The sequence below is a fragment of the Eulemur rufifrons genome, chromosome 19, assembly GCF_041146395.1.
Source record: "Eulemur rufifrons isolate Redbay chromosome 19, OSU_ERuf_1, whole genome shotgun sequence".
NCBI lineage: Eukaryota > Metazoa > Chordata > Mammalia > Primates > Lemuridae > Eulemur > Eulemur rufifrons.
Genome location: NC_091001.1, coordinates 45,545,969 through 45,569,837, shown reverse-complemented (window position 1 = coordinate 45,569,837; position 23,869 = coordinate 45,545,969). Strand labels below are relative to the sequence as shown.

Below are 23,869 nucleotides of genomic sequence, written 5' to 3'. Positions count from 1 at the left end.
ACCTTAACCAATATATTAAACTTCTTTCTTATAAGGCTTGGTGTTTTGTATTGCTTATTACATGCTATTGATGATACAAAGACACAAGTGCCAGAACTAGTGACTTATAAATTATTTACAGATTTATAAACCTAGCATAGCCATCTCTCAACTTTAAACTATGTATAATCTAGTGCAACAGACTCAAATCTCTTTTTTAAAAAAAGAAGATATAAATCAACCTTATATGTACATTTTTTACACTTTCAGTCTTGACAGTATAGTAGTGTAAACATTGTACTGTAATACGGGGGAGAGTCAGTATTTTATACAGGATATGAAAGAGTTAAAAAATGATTTCCTTTACAGGAAAAGTATGGGAACGTCCTATCACCTCGCAGGTTTAAAAAATTTAAACATTCACCTATTTTTCCTTATTTTTTGAAATAAACTAACTACCATTTAAAGCAGATATTTAAATACTAATCTAACTCAAGTCATGAAAATTCCCTTTTAAGCACATTTCACACATCATTTAAACCTAACATGAATTGCATAACAAGAATACTGAAGCATTTTCCTAGAAACACATGACACTGACCCCGTATCCTCAGATCCCCTGGTTAGCAGGGAGACCATCCCGATGGCATTCTAAAAGAAAACTAATGTGAGCACCTCAAAGGCCTCTATGACCAGTTTCTGGGAACTTGGTGCAGAAGCAGTGCCGATGAGCTGTGCGCTGTCCCTGGCTGTGACCTCTCCTCAGTGTCCTTCCTGCAGCACCCCCTCCTGTGTATGCGAGGGGGCTGAGAAGGCCCTCCGTAAGAATACTCGATTCGGGTCATCAAACATCAACAGATGGCACAATTATCACTGAAAGTGACAGACGCAGCACATGCCCTGCTAGAAATAACATTTCTGATGGGATTATTAGGAGGGAATCCTGCTTTCTCTGGATGGAAGAAGAGTTTGCATTGTAGCCTGCAGCTGATCTACCCACATAAGCAGCATCATTTATCTTTCCAGCTGCAGAAAGAAATGTTTGTACAAACACTACTGAGGTTAAGTCAGAGGCAGTTTTCCTTATCACACTTACCATCCACTCCCCACTCCCACCCCACTACATTTGTAGATCCTAGTGGCTACAAGCCCAGTATCAGTATTCTGCATTTTGAAATTCAAATAGAGCCATATGGTGAGCTGGGGGTCAACCTGCCTCAAAACTTAGGGGGTGGGGTGTTAGACAAAAAGATTAAGAACAAGAGGCAGCGGTCACCTGCAGCTCTGAAATAACTGGGCTAAGCGTCTAAGAATACATCAACACCAGAATGAACTTACGTGCTAGGAAATGTGGTGGGTGGGAGTCTGTTATGGTGGCAGAAACTGAAATAAGGAGTGGAATCCACAACTGTTAAATTGGACATTCTTTTCCTAGGAAGGATGTCCCAAAGCAATAGCATCTTGAAAACCATGCCTTCTCAGTAATGTTTGCCAACACTCTTCACATTCCACATGTTCACTACTGAAAACACACTTGCCAACATCTTTCAAGAGACATTACTACCGAAAATAAATCTTCCTTACTAATCTCTCTGTAATGAGTAAACAAGAAATAAATTCAGAAGGTTGACTTTTGAAAGAAAAAGAAAATTTTGCTTTGTGGCTTCATGGTGAAAAAGTTAGAGGTTTTATTTAAGTGTTTGTACTGGTTAACGTTTTCCTAATCAAAATTCTCCGAAGTCATTCTCAATTCATAGGGTTAGAAGTCCTCCAAAAACAAGACATACAAGACACTAACTTTAATTACTATTATTATTTTTTTCTTTTTTTGGAGACAGAGTCTCATTCTGTTGCCCCAGCTAGAGTGCCATGGCGTCAGCCTAGCTCACAGCAACGTCAAACTCCTAGGCTCAAGCAATCCTCCTGCCTCAGCCTCCCCAGCAGCTGGGACTACAGATATACATCATAATACCCAGTTAATTTTTTTTTCTATTTATTTTGTAGAGACGGGGTCTTGCTTTTGCTCAGGCTGGTCTCAAACTCTTAAGCTCAAGCAATCCTCCCGGTCGGCCTCCCAGAGTGCTAGGATTACAGGTGTATGCCACCACACCTGGCCTTTAGTTACTATTCTAACTAACCACTACCTTGCATCTTTGGTCATGAAAGCAGCAAAACATTCATATATTCATCATACTACATTCAATTGCCTTTCAAGTTTAGAACATTCCACATTTTAAAAAAAGACATTAAAACAAAATATTTCAAATTACACATTGTAAATGTATAACGTAACAAAATAAGGTATAAAACATGGTTGAAGGTTAAGAAATTAATTACAAGATTAACAGTGATATACCTTGCAATTAAACATGTTTTTATTATGAAACGGAATATGCCAAGATGATGTAAAAGGTACAGTTCTAGTTCCCCCAAGGTCCTCCGGCTTGCCAGGCAGGAAGTGCTCTAGGGAGCCATGTGGCCAGGTGTCTATCACCTGCCCCGGCAGAGTCAGCAGCAGCACGTGTACACATGGCCTGAGTGAGGGAGCAATGGCAGAGTAAATCTTTGGAAATGACCCTTAAGACTTCTCTCTGTGCACTGTGTTCCCCTGAGCTCAGTCAGAGAAGACCTAACTCCATGATTTGATGTGCACGGTGATACTTACAAGCAAGGGCTTTGTGCAGACAAAAAAAAAAAAAGAAGACAAAATTAAACATATAAACATGCCTATGTTCCAATGTTAACCAAGTTTTTACTTACTATCAAATCACTTCCATGTAAAAGTCAAAGAAAATTATTATTGCACCTAGTAAACTCAAGACATGGAAACACTGACATACTGCACTTCAGAAGAATCACATTATCTACTTCAAGGTGAGTGGAAAGAATAGCAGGAGTGTTTATTTAATATATGAACTGCCATGTGAGTTGTATTTTACTCACGCTAGTTTTGAGCCCAGGGCCTTGTGAAGCATATGTAACTCACACGTCACTTCACTTTGGAAGCCGCTAGAACTATTTTTCAAGTTGCATATAACTCACGCACAGAAAACAATTAAAATATCAAATTTTTCATTAAAGTAGAAAGGATCGTTTTGTTTTTGAAGTTTTTACTCTATTTTCATAATAATAAAACACCATGGCCCCAAAGAGAAAAACTTTTTTTCTAGTGTGGCAATCAATGTGTTACAAAAATTTTTTTAAGAAAGGAGAGGGAACCAAAATCCACATGACTGACACCCATCAGCCAAGAGGCATTCGTGCAGATATCTTTATCATAATACTTCTCTCAGAGTATTTCCAATTCCAGGAAATTTAATGAACATTAAACTGACATTCAAGAGTCAGCTATAAAAGGGTTACAGAACCCTCCTATCATCTGAATTCTTCATTTTAACACACAGATTTCCAAAATAATACAAGAAAAACATTATGCTATATCAAAACAGAGCCCTCTTTCAGTCTTGAAGAAGGACAGTCCTTCACAGTTAACTAGGTTTCATTTACATGGTTTCCAATCACATTATCTTTTCTGAAGAGAACATTTTTTCAGCCATGTCAGATCTGGTCATGATTTCCTGAAGAAGGAAAAAAAAAAAAAAGAAGATTGGTATCAAAATGTTAATGCTGCTTCCAAAACCCTAAAAAAATGTCCTAATCTTTCAATAGTCACAACTTAATCTTTTCAATAGCCACAATTTTGGGGAACTAAAATATATTCCATGACAGACATGGAAATACCCAGATATAGAAAATAATAACCACATAATCCACATCCTTTAATAATGTATAGTCAATTATCTGCTGAGAAGTTCAGAAAACTTCTAACTCCCTGCTAGCTAGAAAATATGTCAAGTTCAGAATTTCCAGGGAGAGCAGGAATGGAGCTCAGCTGGATTGCTTAGGCATAGCTCATCGAGGGGTCTGCCTCACTTAACTGAATTAATGTATTTTTGAAATTATAAATGATTTACTAAATAAATACCTTAAACGCCCCTTTACAAGTAATTCTACAGTACATCTTTCTGTAGAGTTATACATTTTGAAATTTAACTGTTTTGTAGTAAGGCTTTCTCAAACACTCCCATCCTGCTGCGGTCAAATCAACACACTGATGCCAAAATCATTTCCCTGATCTTTCAACAAATAGAGTTCTGGCTCCTCCTCTCATGTTCTACAGCCACCATGTAAATTACTACTTAACTACCACAAAGTTCTCTCTATTATGCCTTTGTATAAGCTAATGTTCCATGCATCCATCCTTTAATTCTTACACTTCAGACTTCTTCCTGCCTTGGGCCATGTTTCAATGTCCAAAATCCATAACTAATTTTTCCCCAAAAAACTTTCCTAAATCCACATCCTCTATTCAAATTTCCTGCTTAGTAAATGAAAATGGGAAAGAAACATTATTCAATACTCCAATGAAACATCTACAAGTATCAGGGATTAATTTAGAGAAACTATCTTAAAATCTTCTAGACTCTTATCTATATACAAGATCTTAGCAAATCAAAATAATCCCTCCCTTCTTTCATACCAATAAGCATTGATCTTGCTCTTGTTTGAAACAACAACTTTACCCGTAAATCCTTCAAACTTTACCCATGAATCAATTCATAGTATCTTTCTGTCTGCTCAATTTATAATCATTTTAAAAAGTAACTTTTGGAATCTCTTTCTGAAATACATCTCTACTTTGTGAAAATAGCTCCAAGGAAACAAGCAAAAATATATTTTACCTCATCTGAATCCACTAACACTGGAAGAGCTCTGAAATAAAAGGGGGGGAAAGTGACAAGGTTATTAAAAGTAAGGCCAGCATGCCCACAAAAACTGAATATGGACGTATGTCATGGCCTACCAATTCTACCCCCTGAAGACAGACAGCAGAGAGAAGGGAGTACTTAGGCTCACTGACATGGAAAAGAATTGTTCTCAATAGCTCTAATCTGAACATAACCCAAATGAGTAAATTGTAGTGTATTCATACAATGGAACATAATACAGAAAAGCAAATAGTTGATCTATTAAGGGATAAAATTTTAAAAACTCACACAAGTAATCTACAGTTATAGATATCAGGACAGCAGGACCTCTGGGAAAGTGAGCTCCTGATTTGGAAGGGAAATGGAGTTTTTAGGGTACTAGTAATAATCTGTTTTTTGATCTGGGGGCTGATTATACAAATGTGCTCATTAAAAAAATTTTACTAAGCCATATACTTAGGATTTGTGCATTTTCCAGAATGTATGTTGCTTCAAAAAATGCTCAGTTAAAAGTTAACTGAAATATTTCAGTAATCTTAACATCAAAATGGAAACAACAAAAATAGCAAGATCAGCAATCCTAGAGCCTAAGATGTTGGAGGAATATCAATGACTAAAAACATACAAATGAGTAATTCCAAACACAACTGACATCTAACTACTTATTTATTTTTTAATCCCCTGCTATTTTTTACTTTGAATAGTTGGACAAGTATCCAAGTGGTGACCTACCACCTAATTAGAAAACCCACACGTCATGTGCTTTTTGTGAGAACTTAAGAGGGATGAGTAAACAAGTGGTATTTATAGAATCAAGTATTTGCCTAACTCTTGTATCATTATCACCACTGCCTGGATGTCTACCAGTGAAGGGTACTAGAGAAAGAGAAAAAGAGAAAGAGAGAGAAAGATACAACATAACCTTTGCTCAGGAATGATAATATAGATACAAAAAAAGACAAGTGTGTTCAGTAAACTTAATCTAGCCTCAATGTACAATAGAGCTTTGAGGGAGAGAGCCTGAAAGAAAAGTCCATGTGCCAAAGTTACAACATGAAAGTCAAACAAATGTGTAATTCCAGAGGATGCTATTACAGTGCAGTCCATGGTGAAGGCAGAAGAAAGGAAGCTGCAAGACTAACTAGATGTGAGAAAGTCGTCAAGGCGGATGGTGTGGAATGATACTATCAAGGAAAATCTGGGGGAGAAGACTACATTAGGGGAAAGATGAACCTGAGAGGCCCAGAAGACAGTCTGCTAGGTACCTGGCACCTTGGTTAGAGAGAAGCACTAGCAACAGCAACAATGGCTCCTGCTGTGAGGTTAATGATCACTTAAAGCTTATGAAGACCTGTTCAGTGCATTGAAGAGGGAGTTGAGCTGGTAAACTGTGCTAATCTGACTTATCAGAGATAAGGAAATTCACAGTGAATAGCATATGAATATTTCATAGTATACTATGTCAGATGGTTATTCATGATCTGTTTAAATTGTCCTATGTCTTACAAAGTTTTTGTTCCATTTTCATAGAAGTATGAAGAAGGTTTTTCTCCATATATGAAGTCTAAATACTAAACTTGCTACTTAATTTGTACATTAATTGTGGATAGCATTGTGCTAAATTTCTTATGTTAAAGTTTTCAGAAGTGAACACACAAAGGTTCCCAAGAACCTAAAATTTTGGAAACTATCTTGGATTATACAACTCTACTCATTTCATATAAATGGTTCATGAAAACATCAAATAAGACATTTTAATTTATATTTCAAATGAATTTTTATAACCAGATATTTCTATTTACAGAAAGAAAGAGTACAGAATGATGACCTTCTCACATACAAAGAGAACCACCCAGGAGCCTTATTGCGTTCCACTAAGAAGTGGTGGCACAGTAGAGGGTGAGTCTGCTTAAATGATTTCCTTCTAAAATACTTAGTTATGAGTTTCCAAATCTGGAAAATAATGGTGGCCACTTAATCTGAATCTTTCCACATATCCTTGCTCAAAAAACCATAAAATTACCAAGGGCTGTAAACAAAACCACACAAGACCCATGACTTCAGCATTACCAGAAAAACACCACAAACTTGAAATTACATGTAAGTAGAGAAATAAACACCAAATTCCAACAGATTTCTTGCTGCCACTGCAAGCTCTAGGTACAGAGTGGGCAAAGAGAGGGTTGAGAGACTGTGAAAAATAGGAGAGTGCATGAGGACTCAGAAAAAGCATGGACAAAACCCCTGCAAGAAAGTCCACCACGAAATGCCAAATGACTGAACAAAGGTTGGTGATTTGGTAGTTCACAGTATTTGCTACAGGTAAGGGGCTTAAAATGAGCAGGAACAAAAGTAGCAGCCTTGAACAATCACTGTTTTCAGGGGAGAACCATATACGTAGAAGAGGAATAATCTTTGGAGATGTGGTAGTGTAAGAAATGAAAAGAAGGAAATAAAAAGGGAAAATTAAGGATCCTGCAGAAATAAAAGAAAAACAAGACAACATCAACCTTCCCTTCTCCATACCCCTTCATCTCATCAATCTTACCCATAAAAGAAACTACAATTCATGCAAACTGATGGAACAAGGTACTCAAACTAGGAACCCTCATCAAAAAATGCCTAGGATGGGGAAAAACAAGTAATCAATTCCATACAATGTGTAGGGAAAAAAAAAAAGAAAAAGAAAAATGAAAATCAAAACATTTTACAGTAGAAGAAAGCTATAGCTATAATGCAATGCTCCAAATTAAATAAAATCACTTAAAAAGAATATTTGGCAATACTAAAAACATTCTACAATGAGAAACTTAAAAACCAGGACAGAAGTGAATAACAACAAAACAAAAGAAATTCAAAGAGTCTATCAAACTCAGGAAAATAATTAAAGAAAAAGACAAAAGTCATCCCAGTGTTGAATATAAAAATTACAAGGTACCCAAAGGAGAATAAATTCAAATGAAAATTTGCTATGTGGCAGGAAAACAACTGAGAGAATGAAAATGATATAAAGAAAGAATTAAAAACGATCATAACGAAGTGACTGAAATAGAAGACAGCAGGGTAAAGGTAGAGAGAAGAGGTCAGATGATTCCTTACACAAAAACATTTATAAAACCTGGACAAAAATATCAAAAATAAGTAGCTGAAGGCACTGGAAAATGACCAAGGGATACGGAACTGAGAAGCTCAACAAATCCCAAGGAGAATAAACAAAAAGAAAACCACACCTAGACACATCATAGACACACTGAAGAAAGCTAGATAAAAAGGAAAAATCAGAAAAGCAGCAAAAGATAAATGACACATTACATACATGAGAACAATAAGACAACAACTGATTTCTTCTCAAGAACAATAAAAGCCAGAAGATATTGGAAACACATGTTGGAAGTGCTCAAACAAAAGTCAATCAAGGTTTTTATATCCAGCAAAATTATGCTTTAAAAAGGAAGGCAAAATAAATACATTTTTGTAAAAATAAAATTGAAATAATTTGTTGCTAGCAGACCTACACTATAAGAAATACTAAAGAAAGACCTATAGGAGAAAGGTCTTAGCTCAGTTATACAGAAGGAAAGTAGAAATAGTAAACACATCGGTAAATATAAAAGAATATATACGCATAAATTTTCCTTTTCTGTTAAAAAAATGCAAATAGTATATCATTAGTTTCACAATGTATAGGCAGTTCTTACTTTGCATGGACCTAACATGCATAAATTTTAGTTATCACTGTTTAGTTAAATAACACTAGTCTCCCAACAAGACAGTTCAAATTCCAGTTGCTCAAAAGCACAATGACATATCACTTCACAGTCACAAAGAGAGCTAAAATAAAAAAGGTGGACAATAACAAGCGCTGGTAAGAAATCTAAAGAAATTAGAATCCTCATATTGGAAAATAGTGTAGCTGCTTTGGAAAACAGCTTGACACTTCCTCAAAATGTTAAACATAGAGTTGCAACATGATCCAGCAATTCTACTTCTAAGTATATAGGCAAGAGAAATGAAAATATATGTCCACACCACACTCCTAGAATCATCGTATTTGTAGTGATGAAAACTAAACAGAAAATCTTCAAGGTAGCCAAGAAAATAACAATAAAACTCACACAAAACAAAACCCACGTAACACATGGAGGAACAAAAATAAGAACTAAAGCAGACTTCTTTTTGAAACTATGAAAGCCAGAAGACATTCAAGCAACAATCTTTGAAGTACTGAAAGAAAAAATTGTCAACCAAGAATTCTATTCCCAGGAAAAAAATGTTATTCAAAAAAGGTGGAACCAAAAACTGAGACCACAACACTCAATTCCCTTTGAACACCTGGAAAGCCTTCTCAAGGACAGGTTCAAACAAGCCCAGACTCTGCAGATTAAAATAAATACCTAACTCTTCAATGGCCAGATGTTGAACATCCACAAGCATCAAGAACACCCAGGAAAACATGACCTCACTGAACAAACTAAATAAGGTACCAGTGACTAAACCTGGAGCAATGGAGATATGTGACCTTTCAGAAAAAGAATTCAAAATAGCTGTCCTGAAGTTGTTCAATGAACTTCAAGACAACACAGAGAAGGAATTCAGAAGCCTATCAGAGAAATTTAACAAAGAGATTTAAAAAGAAATCAAGCAGAAATTCTGGAGCTTAAGAATTCAATTGACAAACTGAGAAATGCATCAGAGTCTCTCAACAGCAGAACTGACCAAGCAGAAGAAAAAATGAGGTTGAAAACAGGCTATTTGAAAATATAAAGTCCAAAGACAAAAAAGAAGAGGAAAAAAAAAAAAGAAAGAGAATGAAGCACACATACAGAATCTGGAAAATGGCCTCAAAAAGGCAAATCTAATAGTAATTGACCTTAAAGAAGAGGTAGAGAAAGAGAATGGGGTAGAAAGTTAAACAAAAAAGTTTAAAAGGTCCTAAAGGAAGCAAGAAAAAAAAAGAAAAAAACATACAAACGAGCTCCGATATGTCTTGGCAGCAGATTTCTCAGTGGAAACCTGACAGGCCAGGAGAAAGTAGCATGACATATTCAAAGTGCTAAAAGAAAAAAACCTTAACCCTAGTATATTATATCCTGCAAAAATATCCATCAAACATGAAGGAGAAATAAAGACTTTCCCAGACAAACAAAGCCGAAGGATTTCATCAACATCAGACCTGTTCTACAAGAAATGCTAAAAGGAGTTTTTCAATCTGAAATAAAAGGGTGTTAATGAACAGTAAGAAATCTTCTGAAGGTATAAAATGTAGGAAAAACTCCACTAGATATCCTAGGCAAAGAATTTATGACTAAGACCCCAAAGGTAATTACAGCAACAACAAAAATAAATAAATGGGACTTGATTAAATTAAAAGTCTTCTGCATAGCGAAGGAAATAATCAACAGAGTAAAAAGTCAACCTACACAATGGGAGAAAATATTCGCAAACTATACATCCAATAAAGGGCTTATGTCCAGAATCTACAAAGAACTCAAACAAATCAGTGCAGAAAAAAAACCCAACAATCCCATTAAAAAGTGGGCAAAAGACATGAGCAGAAGTTTTCCAAAAGATAGACAAATGACCAAAAAACATAGGAAAAAGTGCTCAACATTACTTATCATCAGGGAAATGCAAATTAAAACTACAGTGAGATATCAACTTACCCCTGTCAGAATGTCCTTTATTAAAAAGTCAAAAAGCAATAGATGCTGGCAAGGATATGGAGAGAAAGGAATGCTCCTACACTGTTGATGGGATTGCAGATTAGTACAACCTCTAAGAAAAATAGTATGGAGAGTCCTCAAAGAAATAGAGGTAGACCTATCATTCGACCCAGCAATCCCACTACTGGGTACCTACCCAAAGGAAAAGAAGTTATTTTGTCAAAAAGACCCCTGAATTCAAATGTTTATCGCAGTACAATTCACAATCACAAAGATGCGGAATTCACTTAAGTGTTCTTCAATTCATGAGTGGACAAAGAAAATGTGGTAGATATATACAATGGAGTACTACTCAGCCATAAAAAGGAATGAAATAATGTCATTTTAAGCGACTTAGATGGAACTGGAGACCATTATCCTAAGTGAAGTATCTCAGGAATGGAAAAACAAATACCACATGTGCTCCTTAATAACTGGGGGCTAACTGATGGGCATACACGTGCACAAAGAAATGTAAAGGTCACTGTTAATTAGGAAACGGAGAGGGAGAGAGGATAGGAAGGGTAAAAACCTACCTATTCGGGTGACGGGTACACTAAAAGCCCAAACTTAAGCATTATAAAAGGTATCCATGTAACAAAACCATTTGTATTTTGAAATTAAAAAGACAAATCTCTCATGTTTTCACCTTTAAGTGGGAGCTAAATATGAAAAACTGTTAATCTCATGGAGACAGAGAGTAGAGTGATGGTTACAACAGACTGGGAAGGGTAGCAGAGAGGGGTAGATAAAGGGGGGATGGTTAAGAGATACAAAAATATAGTTAGATAAAATAATATTTAATAATACAATAAACTGACTATAATCAACAATAAGTTAGAGTATACTTTAAAATAACTAAAAGAATGGAATTGGAATGTTCCTAACACAAAGAAATGATAAATGCCTGAAGTAATGGATACCCCAGTTACCCTGATTTGATTAATTCACATTGTATGCCTGTATCAAAACATCACATGTGCCCTATAAAGATATACAACTATTATGTACCCATAATAATTAAAAATTTAAAAAAACTTTTAAAACAAAAGCTTCCCCTACAATACACAGGTACTGTGGTTACATGTGCTCTAAAAAAAAAAAAAAAAGTTTTACATATGTTTGAAACTGTTCATAATAGAAAACCAAAACAAAATAACATGTCTTGATAACTATAGATCAGAAAAGGCTAGAGTTGGTTATAGGCGACTAGTATCAAAATAATTGTTGTACAGTGAAAAAGGAAGGAGAAAGAGTCTAAGCCAGGAATTTGCTTTTGTTTGTTGGTAATTCCATAGATGTTAGTCAGTCATTCACTGGTGATGGGGGCCTACAAAAACGTATGGAAGTGTGAGGTTTGAAAAGCACATGATAAAACTATCCTTTTAAAACCACAGCCTTTAGAAAGAAATGATTTTGATAGCTAAAAGTATATACAGAAAAAAATTAGCCGCGCATGGTGGCACATGCCTGTATTCCCAGCTACTCAGGAGGCTAAGGCAGGATTGCTTAAGCCCAGGGGTTTGAGGTTGCTGTGAGCTAGTCTGACGCCAGGGCACTCTAGCCCTGGGCAACAGAGCAAGACTCTGTCTCAAAACAAACAAACAAACAAACAAAAAACACAGCCTAAAATTTAGACTTAAACTTTAACAGAGGATACTTACACATCTGTGAATGAAGAGGGAATATTTTCTTCCACCCACTTCAAATCTTCATCCTGTAGACATAAATATTTATATTTAGCATTTGCTTACTACCACCTAAAAGCAGAACTTTTCAACAGAATGTATGTAAAATTTAAGTATCTAAATTTAAATATTTGATATTCTTTTAGTTTCTACATATATCCTAGGAAGTTGGCAGTTATGCCCCACAGATATTACGCCAATGTTTTTTTAAACAGGCAAATAGAAATTGGATTTCAGACTTTTGCACTTCCTCTTGGTTTTAGTTAGATGCATAGGTGTTATTTTTTGCCCCGAGAAATCACAGTAACAACACAGAGTTGATTTATACAATAGAAAATAGCAAGAATATTAATTTGAGTTTTTGCTTTCCCGTACTCATTATGCCTCCTAATTTGTTCAAGTTTTTATATCATGAGTTTATAACTTTTCAACAGAAAAAGATGATGGTACAAATACTCTAACTTTAGAAAAGCCTCTTTATTTATATCACTCGTATTTACACTTATCTTCCTTTAGGAGACAAGAAAAGGGCAGTGGGTCAGCTGGGGTATCTAGCTATAACCTATCTAACAGAAAACCTGTAACCTATTTCTAACAGAAAACCTGATAATAGTTATTTCACTGGGAGAAAGAAAAACAAAAGGTAGAGTGATTATTTTGGTTTATAATGTAAAATAAATAAAAAATTTTCTTTGCTGTCTACCTGGCTAAATGGAATGGTCTGGTTCTAGTATTAGTTACATTTTGCTTATCTAAAGAGAAACAAAGCAACTGAGCCGGTGTTACAGGAACCCAATTCTCTGAGTGGGTCTCAGGTGGAAGTAAATCAATGAGAGATAAGATTCCCAATTTCTGATCAAGAGCTGACTACATTTACTTTAGAGACATGAAAAAGTATTCCCCTGACATGTTTGTAAATACTGAGCTTTAAAATAAACTGAGCTACATCTGTAAAATAAGAGGAAAATACCTAACAAACTGAAAGTGTAATAGCTCTACCACCAGATAATTAAATTATTGTAATTTTTTAAAAGTTTAAATTACCATGAAACCACTCAAAGAACATATTTTAAAGAATTATTACCTTACCAAAAATAAAAATTAGAGAATTTACCCAATCCAACAGATAAAAATGTTCTCATATATCATCTGTCCTGGTAGAACTTATATATGCATACCTAAATTTTTACATAGTATTTAATTTAATCATAGCATATATAATTATAGGAAAGCAAAGTATAAAACTGCATAATAGACATTTCCATTTTCTTCATAATTATCACTTTTATGCATAAATAATATGTATAAAATATTTTTAAACTCATCTCTGCCCAGTATTTTATCATTTTATTCAAGATTCCATGATTCAAAAAAAAAATCTGTTAATTTTAATAACTGCACAGGTAACACATAAAGTCCTCTTCCCAACAGATAACAAATGTTATTTAAAATGGCTTCAAGGGTTGGGTGGGTGTGTGGTGGCTCACACCTGTAATCCCAGCACTTTGGGAGGCTGAGGTAGAAGGACCACTTGAGCTCAGGAGTTAGGAACCAGCCTGGGCAACATAGTGAGACCTCATCTCTATAAAAAAATAAGAAAAATTAGACGTGTGTGGTGACTCGTGCCTGTAGTCCCAGCTACTCAGGAGGCTGAGGCAGGAAGATGGCTTGAACCCAGGAGTTGGAGGCTGCAGTGAGCGATGATTGTGCCACTGCACTCTAGCCTGTGTGAGAGTAAGACCCTGTCTCTAAAAAAAAATAAAATAGAATAAAATGCTTTCAAAATCACTGTAATATGCTGAAAAGTTAACACAAGCTTCTATTATAACAAACCTTCTCAATCTTTAATGAGTTTATGAATCACCTATAGAATCTTTCAAAGCAGACTCAGATGTAAACAAGAGTCTCCATTTCTAACGAGTCCCCGGAAGACACTCACACTGCTGGTCTAAGTACAGCAGTTAAGAAGTGAGAATCCACAACAAAGATACTACAGTTATGGGACTTAACTACTGTCACTACTTAGTAACAGTTATTTTTATGACAAAAAAACCTTAGTTAAATACTGTCCTCCTGACAGTCAATGAATACGACACTCATATAGATTTCTGAAGTATTAAAGACTAAGATTCTATTAAATACACACTATACTCACAAAGTTATCAGAAGTAGGTTTAGCTGTTCCATTGGAAACCGATTTTGAGACTCTTAATTTTATTCCTTCAGCTACAATGAGAAACATTAGACATTTATATTTATATATAATTATAAAATAATATTTCCCTTTAGAAATTTAACAACCACATTTAATAACCCAATAAGAAAAAATATTGTATTCTGTATTTCTAAGGAAGGGTTAATAGTGGAAACTTTGGGCAGGGTGTGGCTCTACCATTTGGAAGCGTAGGAATAAGGTATGGAAAACGTTAACAGATTTTGACAGCTGTTTGTCAGAACAACCAGGTTTTCAAGTTGCCAGTTCGAATCCTAGTTTTAGGGGAGTTTGAACAAACAAACATACACACATACATATTTCTTTAGTTTCAAAACATTTTAAAGTTTAAAAATCTTCAGGACTCATAGTATCATCTTCAAGAATAAAACCTATCTTTGGGTATGCTTTTACTTCCTTGATGTGTAAATTGTTGAAATGTGCTGATGGTATAAATAAGATACAGAAGAAAAGGATTTTCTTCATATTTGACCCAGGTTCTTCTGTCTGTTGGCAGCTTCAGTGAAGAGTTTGCGTTCTGAAATGGTAGTACCTCACTTGGAATCTTGGGCAAAGCAATTAACTTTCCACTCAGTGTTTCTAACTATAAAATAGGGATAATAATAGTGTCTATCCCACAGAGTTCTGGTGAGCATTAAACAAGTTAGCACATATAAAGTGCCTGACACACAATTATGCCCAGGATGTAGTCACTTTTGTTATTACACTAATTTGTAAATATTGCTTCTCCATAATCTAGGATAATTACAGCATAAGTTGCTATAGTAATAAACCAAAATGAGGTTGCTCAATCTAAAAATGTTTCTATGAGGCAGTTGAAATCCCAACATTTCTCTTAGAGAGGCAATACACTGATTTTTAAAAATAATACTTATATATAAATATATACAAATTTTAAGTGACAAATATATACATTTGTGTAACTACTACCCCAATCAAGACAGTTAACACTTCCATCATCACAGAAGGTCCTTTAAATTCATTTTCTAGTCAATCCCCACCCTACCAGAAGCAACCACTGTTCTGATTTAGATAATCATCATAGCTTGCTTTGCCTGTTCTAGAACTTCATTTATAGAACCATAATATATAGACTGCATATACTTTTGGAATGCAACATAAAATTTTTGAGATTTATTCATGTTGTAGAGTCTTGGTTACTTTGTATTACTGAAAAGTATTTTGATGCATAGCTATACCACAATTTATCTTTTCACCTGTTGGTGGACGTGTATTACTCCCAGTTTTGGACTATTAAGGATAAAGCTGCTAGAAACATTAGGTCTGTGGACATCTGCTTCATTTCTTCAGTGTAAAAATCTTGGATGGTTGGATTGTATGGCAGGTGTATATTTAGCTTTTTAAGAAACTGTCAAACTGTTTTCTAAAGAGGTCTTACTACTTTAGATTCCTTCCAGTAGTGCATAAGTGACCCAGCTGTTTCACATCCTCTCCAACATTTCATGCTATCAGTCTTTTAAATTTTAACCCTTTCGGCAGATATGTGGTGGTGATCTCATTATGGTCTTAATTTGCGTTTGTTTAAAGACCAGTTACATTGAGCACATTTTAATGTGCTTATAGGCCATCCCCATGCTTTCTTTGGTGAAGTGTCTATAAAGTCTTCTGTTCATTTTTTACAATGTGGGTTATCTTTTATTGATTTATAGGAAATTCCACTTACATTCTGGACTTAAGTCCTTTGTCAGATATGTCTGTTGAGAATATTTTATCTGATGCTGTGGCTAACCTTTTTATTTTCTTAAATTTCTCTTCAGTATAGATTCAATTTTGATGAAATCTACTGATTTTTTTAATTTAATGGTTACTGCATTTTGTGTCCAACCTAAGAAATTAATTCATCCAAAGTCAAGAAAATATTTTCCCATTTTCTTCTAGAGAAGGTACAGTTTAAGCTTGTACATGAAGGTCTGTGATCCATTTTGAATTAATTATTGTGAGATGCGCAGGAGTCCAGGTGATTTTTTTTTTCACGTGTTTACCCATTTTCCAGCACCATTTGTTGAAAACTATCTTTTCTTGATATAAAGTCTCAGTGGCTTTGTCAAAAACTGACTGACCATCTATGTGTGGGTTTATTTCTGGACTCTATTTTGCTACATTGATATTATTTCTCTATCCTTATGCCAGTACCACACTGTCTTGATTGCTGTAACTTGAAATCAGTGTGAACCCACTAATTTTATTTTATTGAGATATAATTCACATACCACAAAACAAATCCTTTTCAAGTGTACAATTCAGTAGATTTTAGGATATTCACAGAGTTGGACAATCATCATCACTATCTAATTTCAGAAAATTTTTATAGCCCCCCCCCCCCCCCCGCCCAAGGAAACCTCGTACCTATTAGCAGTCATTCCCTACTCTTCCCTTTCTCTAGCTTCTGACAACCATTCATCTATTTTCTGTCTCTATGAACTTGTCTATTCTGGACCTTCCATATAAACGAAATCATACAATATGTGATCGTTTCTGATTGGCTTCTTCCACTCACTATAATGTTGCCAACGTGCATCTGTGTTGTAACTACAAGAATGTTTAGGCTCTTCTAGGTGTTTTGGTTTTCCATATACATTTTAGAATCAATTTAACCATTGTTATTTTTTTTAAGTTGGCTAGAATTATGAATGGGATTGCATTGAATCTACTTATCAGTTTGAGAAACTGATGGGTTACCAATATTGAAAGTTCTAACACATAAACATGTTATCTCTCTACATTTACTTCTTCTAAAATTTTTCTTCACATGGTTTTGTAATCTTCATTGCAGAAGATTTGTTCGTTAAATTTATTCCTATTTTATTGAAGGTATGGTAAACATTTTAAATTTCATTTTTTAATAATTTGCAGTTAACATAGAGAAAACCACTAATTTCTATATATTAGACCTATCTTTATGACTTTTTTATAGTTACTTATTAGTCATACTGTACTTTTCCTTTTTTTTTTTTTTTTGTAGATTCCTTGGGATTTTCTACACATAACTTTGTTGTCTGCAAATAAAAACAGTTTTACTTTTTCCTTTCCATACTTCCTGGCTTTTACATTCTTTGGGGTTTTGCTTGTTTGTTTTGCCTCCCTATACTGGCTAGGGCCTCCCATACAATGCTGAATCAAGGTGGTTGGTTGGCCGGGCGCGGTGGCTCACGCCTGTAATCCTAGCACTCTGGGAGGCCGAGGCGGGCGGATTGTTTGAGCTCAGGAGTTCGAGACCAGCCTGAGCAAGAGCGAGACCCCGACTCTACTAAAAATAGAAAGAAATTATATGGACAGCTAAAAAACAAACAAAAAAATATATATATGTGTGTGTGTATATATATATATATATATATACACACATATATATATATGAAGGTGGTCGGTTGATATCCTTGCACTTTGCCCATAATCTTGGGAAGAAAGCATTCAATATTTCACCATAAAGTAGGATTTTAGCTGTAGAATTTTTAAATACTACTGTAGAATTAGCTGGCTGAGGTTTTTATAAAATTTGAATCTATTGATACTTATCTCATTTTTCTTTTTTATTCTTTTAATATGATGAATTATACTGAGTGATTTTCAAAATGTTAAAACAGCCTTACAACCCTGGGATAAAGTCCTCTTGATTATGATCGTTTTTCCATATTTTGCTAGATTTTATTCACTAATATATTTTTATTCACTAATATATTTTTAAAAGATTTTTCTGTCTCCACTCATTAAAGATATTGGTCTGTAATTTTTTCTTTAATGTCTCTGTTAGGTTTTGGCATTTAAGTTGTGCTGGCCTTATAAACTTGGGAAATATTCCCACCTTCTCTATATTCTAAAGATTTTATGTAAAATTAGAATATTTCTTTCTTAAATATTTGAAAGAATTCATTACTGAAGCCATTTGGGCCTGGTACTTTATGGGAAGATTTTAAATTACAAACCCAATTTCTTCAATAATTGAGCTATTCAGACTTACTGGGCTAGTGTCAGAATTAAGATTAAGGTAGTTTTGTTAAGTATATTTTTCAGGGAATTTGTCAACTCCATCCAAATTGCCCAATTTACTACCAGAAAGTTGTTCATAATATTTCTTTACCTTTTTTTACTGTAGTAATGTTCTATCATTTTCAATATTAGAAATTTGCCTTATTATACTACAGTTGACCCTTGAATAACATGGGTTTGAATTGTTATGGTCCATTTATATGCAGATATTTTTCAATAAAAATTATACCAGGTGTGCCCACCTCTCCTTCCACTTTCTCCACCTCTGAGACAGCAAAACTAACCCCTCCCTCTACCTCCTCCTCAGCCTACCCAACATAAAGATGACGAGGATGAAGACCTTTATGATGATCCATTTCCACTTGATGAACAGTAAATATATTTTCTTTCCCTTGGGATTTTCTTCATAACATTTTTTCTCTAGCTTACATTACTGTAAGAACACAGTACATAACACATATACAAAGTATGTATTCACCCCAACCCCGTGTTGTTCTAGGATCAACTGTCGTTTGTCTTTATTTCCAGTTTAGACTAGCGAATCCATTTTTACTAACCTTTTCAAAGTAATTACTTTCAGCTTGGATGATTTTTCTCTATTTACTATTTTTCTCTATTTTCTATTTTTCTCTATTTTCTCTCTGTTTTCTGTTTCATTGATGTAGGTGCTTAATTTTATAATTTCCTTTCTTTTAATTGCTCTAGATTTAATTTGTTCTGCTTTTTCTAGCTCTTGAAGTTGATACATAGATCACCAATTTTACATGTTTCTTTCTTTCTTTTTTTCCTTGGGAATATGGGCATTTAAAGCTATAAATTTTCTCCTAAGGACTGCTTCAGCACCACAAAATTTGACACATTGTATTTTTATCATTTAATATAAAATGCTTTCTTTTTTTTTTTTTTTTTTTTTTTTTTTGTTGAGACAGAGTCTCACTTTGTTGCCCAGGCTAGAGTGAGTGCTGTGGCGTCAGCCTAGCTCACAGCAACCTCAAACTCCTGGGCTCAAGCGATCCTCCTGCCTCAGCCTCCCGAGTAGCTGGGACTACAGGCATGCGCCACTATGCCCGGCTAATTTTTCTATATATATATTTTTAGTTGTCCATATAATTTTTTTCTATTTTTAGTAGAGACGGGGTCTCGCTCTTGCTCAGGCTGGTCTCGAACTCCTGACCTTGAGCGATCCACCCGCCTCGGCCTCCCAGAGTGCTAGGATTACAGGCGTGAGCCACCGCGCCCGGCCATAAAATGCTTTCTAATATCCTTTGTAATTTCTTCAATCCATGAGTTATTTAGAAAAGTATTGCTGACTTGTAAATGTTTGATAATTTTAGAGATACCCATTGTTAATGCCATTATGATCTTAATTAATTCCATTGTGATCACTGAACATACTCTTTATTATTACAACCTTTCAAAATACATGGAGACATGTTTATGGGCATATATATGGTATATTTTGTTCAATGTGAATTTGATCAGGTCAATTAGGTTGACAGTTTTGTTCAACTCTTGTATATCACTACTGATATGTCGAACTTGCTTTATCATTGAAAAAGGAGTGTTAAAATAGTGAACTATGACTGTGAATTTGTCAGTATCTCTTTAGAGCTTTAAAATACATGAAACAAAATTTGACATAACTTTTATTAGATGTATATACATTAAGGGTTATTATGGCTTCATGATAAATTCACCCTTTGATCATTAAGAAATGAATCTTTTTAAATCACTAGTAATTTTTTTTTGTTTTTGGATCCTGTCACCTGTGGATGTAGTGTTCTGTCTTGAGGTTTACGTTGTCAGATATTAGCATAGCCCCACTAGCTTTCTTATATGAGTGTTTTCATGGTATGTCTTTTCTCATCCTTTACTTCCAATCTATCTGTGTCACTTTTAAAGCATCTCTTGTAGACATTCTGTAGTTGAGTTTCACTCTTTTCTAATAGTCTGACAATATGCTTATTGAGTATTCAGTCCATTTGCATTTAATATAATTATTAAAATAGGTCTAAGTCTAGCATATTGCTATTTGTTTTATTGGTTTCCTCTGTCTTTCCTTTCCTTTCTGCTTTTGGGTTAACAGAATATGTTTTAATATTCCATTCTATCTCCTCTATTAGCTTTTTAGCTATTATACATCTCTTTATATTTTTTAGTTGGATGCTCCAAAGATTCCAATGTTTGTTAACTGATCACAATCTACTCTGAATATAACGTAAGAACTGTAATACAGTATTGACTTCATTTCCACCCTCTCCTGTCCTTTCTGCTATAGTCATGTATTTTAACTCTATATATTTTATACACCCCACAATACATCTTTACTATTTTGGCTGCAAAAGATAAGCTGATTTGTAAAAGAGTCAAAAAAAAAAAAAAGATAAAACAGTCTTTTATATTTACCCATGTATGTACCATTTTCAGTGCTCGTCCTTCAGCTTCCTTTATAACTGAATTTCAATCTGACAGCATTTCTCTTCAGTCTAAAGAATTTCTGTTGGCATTTTCCTAGTTCAGGTCTGCTAATAACCAATCCTCGGAGCTCTCATCTACGTGAAGATCTCTTTATTTCACTTTCATTTTTGAGAAATATTTTTGCTGGACACAGAAGTCCAGGTTGATAAGTTTTTTTCTTTCAATACTTTAAAAATGTCATTCCATTATCTTCAGGACTCCACTGCTTCTGAAAATTCTGCTGTCACTGGTCTCCTAAGTCTAATGTATCTTCTTTCTCTGGCTTCTTTTTAAAATCTTTCTTTGTCTTTGGGTTTCAGGAGATTGACTATGATGTTTAAGTGTGTTTTGCTTTGTATTTCTGTTTTGGATTCACTGAGATTCTTTGATCTGTGGGTTGGTGTTCTTGATCAATTTTGGAAATTCTTTAGCCAATATTGTTGCAAATATTTTTCTTATTTCCCATTCCTTCTTCTTCTGGAGCTCAATTATACATATGTTAGATTATTTAATATTGTCCCACAGGTAACTGAAGTTATATTTACTTTGTTTCCAATCTTTTATTTCTATTTTCAGTTTGTAAAACTTCTTTTTGGTTTGTCTCCAAATGTTCACTTTTATTCTGTTGAATCCAATCTATTTATCTACTGTTAATCTAATCCAATGAATTTATTTCACATATTCTATTTTTCAGTTTTAGTATTTCTATTCATTTTTTAATAGTTTCCATCTCTCTCCTGAAATTTTCCTTATCTTTACTAATCTTTTCCTGTAGATTCCTTAACATATTAATAATCATTATTTTTAAAATCATTTATACTTTACATTTGGGTCACCTCTAGATCTCTATTGACTGATTTTTCCATGAACTATGGATCATAGTTTCCAGTTTCTTTCTATGTCTAGTCATTTATTGTTGTGTAATGGACAATGAAGATGGTATCATAAAGACTCTGGATTCTCTTCCTCTGAGGAGTATTGCATTTTGTTCTCATAGGCATTTAAATTATGGCAGGATCACTTTGATCTTGTAGAGGCTTGCTTTTAGATTTTATTAGAATGCCTTTGTTTCCGCTTAGCTTTCATTCTACAATGAATCTGAGTGGTCCTAGAATGTGGTCTTTGCTTCTAAGAAGTGGCCCTTCTGGAGTTTCCATGAAAAGCCCAAGATGTTTGCCTATGCCTTTTTAACTTGCTGAGACTTGAGTTTCAAACTCTACATAGGCAGCTGCTAAATCTCTGTTCTGCTTTTTAGCCTAATGACTACTGTTTTCCCCTTGGCTTCTTGGAAATCTCACTTTGCACATGTCCAGCTCAGGCATCAGCTAAGATGTGAGAGACTTTATATATATATTGGAGTTTCCCTTTTGTGGCTCTCTCCTTCCTGAATTTCTCCCCTCAATTTCCAGGCATTCTTGCAGCTCCAAACTCTATCCTCTGACTCCTTACCTCAGTAAAGCTGTCCCAGCCACTGCACTGTTACATCGACTGAGAATGCACTCAGGCCAAAGGCTCTGTATGCACAGAACTTAGGACAAGCGTGGTTCCCTCCTTTCAACTGTCAAATACTCTGCAGTTTCTACCTACTTTTTTGTTGTTGCTCTCCAGTGTTTTCACATAGTTTTCTTTTTTCCAATGTGCTGTCCAGTGTTTATATTGGCTATTAGCAGGAAGATCAGTCTAATACAACTGATCCCATCCTTACTGGAAGCCAGAACCTCAACACATTGAATTTTAAAATCTTAGCTGTGAGTAAGTTTTTCAGGTTTCTTTTCTTAATAGAGGAGTCAGAAAAAAACAAGAAAAGAATTAGTTGTAGGTGAAAGTAAGATAAGAAGAGGTAAAAGGAGGTGGGGACACTGAAGACACATTGATTATGTTGCAATTTTTGCTGATTAAATAGACTATTAAACTTTCACAGTATTTACATAGAGAACCAAAAAAAATTGTGAAAATGAATGTTACTTACTAATGAGAGAAACCAAAATAAGAGAAGGCAAAATGAAACAACGATAAAATTATCCTCAACATCTTAGTTATTGATGTTCCATAACAAATGCTTAATTAGAATATTATGATAAAATTAGTAAAATAAAATGTTATGTAGAAATTAATAGAAAGAATGAAAATAGCACTAAAACCATAATTAGAAATGCTCTGGGCATAACCAGAAATTATAGGCATACATACTTTAAAAAAAGCAAGAAGAGGCAACTCAAAGAAACTAAATCATCATTATTAAGAAGATGAACATTATTCAGGAGCTAAGAACAGTATATATCAAAACATTCTTGTGAAAAACAGTGCATCTACTTTAAGAACAAATGACTAGTGAAAGCTCAAACAAGTAACAAAAGTTCAAACTACATTAAGAGTCCTGAAAATTTCATCATTTACTTTTCTTTTTATTGCTGTATATCATAATAGAGGTTGCTGTAAAGTTTTGGAAATATTTTATAGAAAAAAACAATGTATATAACCTTGTATCACAGCTAAAGGTACAATATGTCTGTTAAAATATGTACAACTGCCACCTAAAAAGAAAATATATCACTCACTTAAATTTTCAGATGTTACCATGAATTCTTCAATTTCATCATCAGAATCATCTATTAAGGGCATGAAGGCATATCTATATTAAAAACAAGGAGTAGTTTTACTAGCATGCTTAAACTTACTCAATTTTCAGCTTACTTCCTGAACTTAACATGGCCTTTTACCATTTCGGTCCCGCCCTTCCTTTCCAGCTTTATCTCCCTCCAATATAAGTATGTAGTATTAACCGATCCGTATGCTTCATTGACCTCCAAAGTATACCCTGTCTTTCTTACCACCCCAGAAAATGTACATTCACGTTCTTTCCCAGCTCAGTCTTTCATTGTCCTACTCCTTTCCTCAAGGTATAACATAAACGCTGCCATTTCATGGGGTCTTCCTCATCCCTCTTCCATCTTCCCCCAGGCAAGTTTATACATCTCTTTTTTCACTGTCTTGCATCTGTTATGCTTGTCTTCCTACTCGACTGTATGCTTCTTA

The 23,869-nt window shown here is 34.6% G+C and overlaps 1 protein-coding gene across 2 annotated transcripts in view; it reads right to left on the bottom strand.

Annotated features, from left to right (window-relative positions):
• Positions 1-196: 196 nt before the first annotated feature.
• Positions 197-23,869, bottom strand: part of TMEM87B (transmembrane protein 87B) — a 57,631-nt gene continuing 33,958 nt past the window's right edge. For both annotated transcript variants that reach the window (XM_069493847.1, XM_069493848.1), the window contains exons 15-19: positions 23,392-23,465; positions 14,294-14,364; positions 12,115-12,167; positions 4,722-4,752; positions 197-3,557 (exon numbers count right to left, since the gene is read on the bottom strand). In XM_069493847.1, the coding sequence (XP_069349948.1) occupies positions 3,498-3,557; positions 4,722-4,752; positions 12,115-12,167; positions 14,294-14,364; positions 23,392-23,465 (289 nt within the window). In that variant the 3' untranslated portion in view covers positions 197-3,497. The remainder of the gene's footprint in view (positions 3,558-4,721; positions 4,753-12,114; positions 12,168-14,293; positions 14,365-23,391; positions 23,466-23,869) is intronic.